The 4,157-nt window shown below is 38.2% G+C and overlaps 1 protein-coding gene across 1 annotated transcript; it reads left to right on the top strand.

The window, feature by feature from the left end:
- Positions 1-345: 345 nt before the first annotated feature.
- LOC132758950 (putative deoxyribonuclease TATDN2) lies at positions 346-933 on the top strand. Its single transcript, XM_060750657.1, has one exon. The coding sequence runs from the start codon at positions 346-348 to the stop codon at positions 931-933; it is 588 nt and encodes a 195-aa protein (XP_060606640.1).
- The last annotated feature ends 3,224 nt before the right edge of the window (positions 934-4,157 follow it).

The raw sequence follows: 4,157 nt of genomic DNA, 5'->3' as shown, positions 1-4,157 counted from the left end.
TCACTCTGAAACCAGTGAACAGTGAGGCTCTACTTTGCCATTGGAGGGTCTTACTCGTTCTGCTGTGCCAATTGTCTTTGGAAGAACAGGGCTATTTTCGTAGTGGAGTGGTCAGCGACAGCGTGGAGTTAGTGGCTGACCAATATCAGGTTTTGGATAGCGTCGGATTTGAGGAGGGAGAGAAGGAGGAAGATTTGCCAGTTTTTTTGAAGCTTTTGATTCTCACTTCCATGCAGACCGACTCAGTAAATTGTTGATGGGCCATCCAAGGGCGGCGATAACCGACCTGATAGAAGCAGAGGTAGGCTGCACACCAAGGACGGAGTAAATGTTGTCGGGGGAGTAATGGTTAATTGCGATCCCGAGACATATCCTGTCAAGCTCCCCAGCCTGAAAGGTTTCGGTGCGGCAATAGGTGTACATCCGAAAAAATGCCAGCATCTGGCACCAGCCAAGTTTCAGATGGTCCTTGACTATTTGAAATCTTGGGACGTTTTTGCAGTAGGAGAGACTGGACTGGAAAGGACAGAACCAGAGAAGTTGTTGAAGTTGCAGGAGGAGACCCTGGTGAAACTACTCAACTTTAGTATGCCGGTCCGTCCAGTCTTCTTGCATATGAGAGAAGGAGCAGATCAGCATGTAGGTGAGGTAAGTGCAAAATGCTTACAGTTGATGAAGGCGAATGCAGCTCCAACACAGAAAATACACCTACATTTTGGTGGTACAGTGGAACAAGTTGTAGGATGGTTGGATGCTTACCCCAACTGTTATTTTGGATTCAGTGCTTGGGTAACTTCTTTTGACAAGTACCAGATCGCAGCACTGCAACGGGTGCCAGCAAACCGTTTACTCCTTGAAACGGATGCGCCCTATTTCAAGCAAGCTGCAGCCCGAGCCAGTACCCTGCATTTCTTGGAGATATTAGGGAGGTAGTCAGCAGACATAGCGGAATGACGCTTGCAACAGTGATATAGCTGACCACCAAGAATGGCAAGGATTTATATTCTTTGTAAATTAAGGGTCATTTGTTCGGTTATGGCCGAGCAATGGATTGACGGAAATCCCTTTCATGTGTTCAGCATCAGAAGCGGAACAAATATTGACATATGATCTGTCTATTCGGCTACCACCGAACGACTGTTTGTTGGGAATACTCTAAATTTTGTTCAGCATTAGCAGTGGAACAGACATGGCATAACAAATCGTTTGCTAAATCACCCCCAAACCATGGTTAGGTGTTTATTCTGACAGCCTGTTCAGCATTTATTATAGCGGAACAACTGTGGCAGCATAATTTCCTTATTAAGACCTAGCCAATATCAAGATAATTTAAGTTAACTGAAATGTTCGTCTCTTTAGAATCGGGGAGAGTGTGGTACGAGTAATACTGAGTACGGTTCTGTTAGTTACGGAACAGTTCGGACACCGGAACTGGATGAAACCAGATTTCACAACGAGGCTTTCAAGATCAGTCGTACTGACTATATTCTGAAGACTTCAAGAAGCATAAACCTCACGAGCAACGGTTTCACGAGGGTTCACTGGTTTGGCCATTGTACCAAGTCTCCTTTGCGTAAGGGTAAGTGCTTTAGTAGTATATAGGAGAGACATCGAGAAAATTTTTGAAAGGCGATGTTTTTCTTCTAATAATAAAAATAGTGTCTGTAAGTAAAGCTTGAAAGCTACATAAAACTTACCAGTTCAGGTTGCAGCTGCGATGTGCTAATTAATGGCGTAATTGAAACAAAGGGACACAACTGATGGGAAACAGTTTAGGCAACAGCTAATTAAAGTCCGGCATATTTCGCGAAAACTACGAACGTGCGCCCCCCCCCCCCTGGTATCAAAATGTGATGTGCAAATTTGCAATTAATATTATGATTACTTTCAACTTGCTTAGTGGCTGATTGCATCTTTCATTTTGTGTGGTCACATCGTGTGTTTTGTTCTAGGAGCATTGTAACGGTGCAATGTTGAAATATCAAAGCTTATATACAGTCCTGTCATGTTGAAATATTTCATTACGCTACATTGCACTGTCATTCAGCCATATAGACATCAGGGACTAAACAACACGCACGAACTCGCATATCAAAAGAATTTATGACTGTAGCTTTGAGCGGCTGCCCCGTGACATGAATTCATCATCGGACTTTTGTACAACCAGCACGTAGCGCTGTACGATGCTGTGCCTCCATGTTGTAATTAAATGCTTCTGATATTCTTTCCTTCCTTACAAAAAACAGTAAATATGTAAAACTTGTATCAGTCTGGGCGTTGTTTGTCGGCTATTTTACACCGGTTTGTAGTTTTGATGCGTAGGAATTGACAAAGAAGGTCATATGCATCGTTGATAGATGATCACCAAACTTTGTCTGTAGCATTCTTAGGTAGTCTTTCATCAAATTTGCTCATATTTATTTGATTGGTCTCTTTAAGGGGCATTTAGAGCTAAAAATAGAAAGAAAACCTTTAAACATCTTCTACTGAACTAGTTGATGGATGGTCACCAAACTTTGTATGTAGCATTCTTAGGTAGTCTTTTATCAAATTTGCTTATATTAATTTGATTGGCACATTTAGGGGCCACTAAAGCTAAAATAGAAAAACCTTTAAAGACCTTCTACTTAACTTATTGAGGGATAATCAGCAAACTTTATATGTAGCATTCTTAGGTAGTCTTGTATAAAAAGGCTCCAATATGAAAAGGAAAAAAGAAAGCGTGAGTTGACATGCTGTACTTGCCAGATGTACAGTAACAATGAACTTGGGCTATTTATGAAAGGTTCCTTTTTATTATGATGAAAAACCCTAACAATCAGTGTCGTGAAACTATAAAACTAGAGCGGCAAGTTGAAGTTGAGCAGGACTTGCTTATCGGCAAGTTTTCTTGAAAAAATATTACTTACAATGAAAGACAGTTGTTTCTGGTGAGTGATTCAGGGCCATCGTGGCCCTCATGTTTCTCTTAGCCTTCCCTGATATTTTGCAGACACAAACATGGTATTCTCTATTTACATTTAGAATATGCGTATAAAATCCCAGAAAATGACTGATATATGAAGAACAACAGAGACAAAGCTTACTTTACTTTGAAAGAACAGTCATGATAAAGCTCTATATCTTTTCTATTGTTTATATCAGACTGCTGCATTTAGGAAACATTAGTGCGTCAGTGAAGCGATACTGTACTTACCATGTTCGTAATGTTGAGAAAATTGCTTTCAATTTTGCAAACTTATCATTTATTTTTTCTAGACCAAAACGATCGAATCGGCCAAATGTCCATCGGAATATACGGAATATGGAAATTAAGTTCAATTTACACATTTGTTGTGTACATGCTGAGAAACAGGAAACAAACACTATAATACAAACGTACTGTAATATAAACATAATCATGTTTGTTAAAACAGAACAGATAAATCACTATAAAAATGATTTAAATGCTTGTAGTTGACTTTACCTACTTCATTACCAACAATTTATTGTAAATTTTCAATGTATACTAGAAAGTTAACTGTTTACATATTATTGTTTCATTGATATGATATGTGTTCATATATATTTAGAAGTTTATAATTGTGTTGAATTATTATTATAGTGTTAATGTTCGTATAGATTGAGACATTCGTTTAATTTTATGTTAGAATTTTAAAACGTAGTTAGAAAAGTTCATAGATTTACATGAAAGTATATATATTTAGATATGTATTTCCCAATTATCAAATTTAAGGAAAACCTCCGTTTCATACGAAAACAGTGTAAAACAGTTATATAGTGTCATATCTGCTTGACGATACGGAAGCAAATATTTTATGTTATTACCTGAGACCTTATATAAATGTAATTTGGTATTTTTTTTACTGTTTTCTTAAATTCTAAAACCGTCCGCGTTCGCGAACTGTTGACCGGTCAATAGTTTCGACTGTTTCCCTCGCGTGCTCTGATGTCATTGACATCATATAGAATTCCCACTTGGAGCGTCCATCGATCTTGATCATAAACCAGACGTTACGTGACACAGTTAAAGTAGATCTATTAAGTTTAATTATTAACATATGTGCAAAATTATTTTCTTGTTCCTTTTTTCTTCTGCAAGTACAATTAAAAAAGTAGTTGATCAGTGCTAAAACCGTTATTTCATATGTGATTTG

This window comes from Ruditapes philippinarum, unplaced genomic scaffold, assembly GCF_026571515.1.
Source record: "Ruditapes philippinarum isolate M1 unplaced genomic scaffold, ASM2657151v2 ctg8040_1_1_1_1, whole genome shotgun sequence".
In the NCBI taxonomy this organism is placed as follows: Eukaryota; Metazoa; Mollusca; class Bivalvia; order Venerida; family Veneridae; genus Ruditapes; species Ruditapes philippinarum.
Note: the sequence above shows the minus strand (reverse complement) of the source record. Positions and strands in the feature narration are given on the sequence as shown.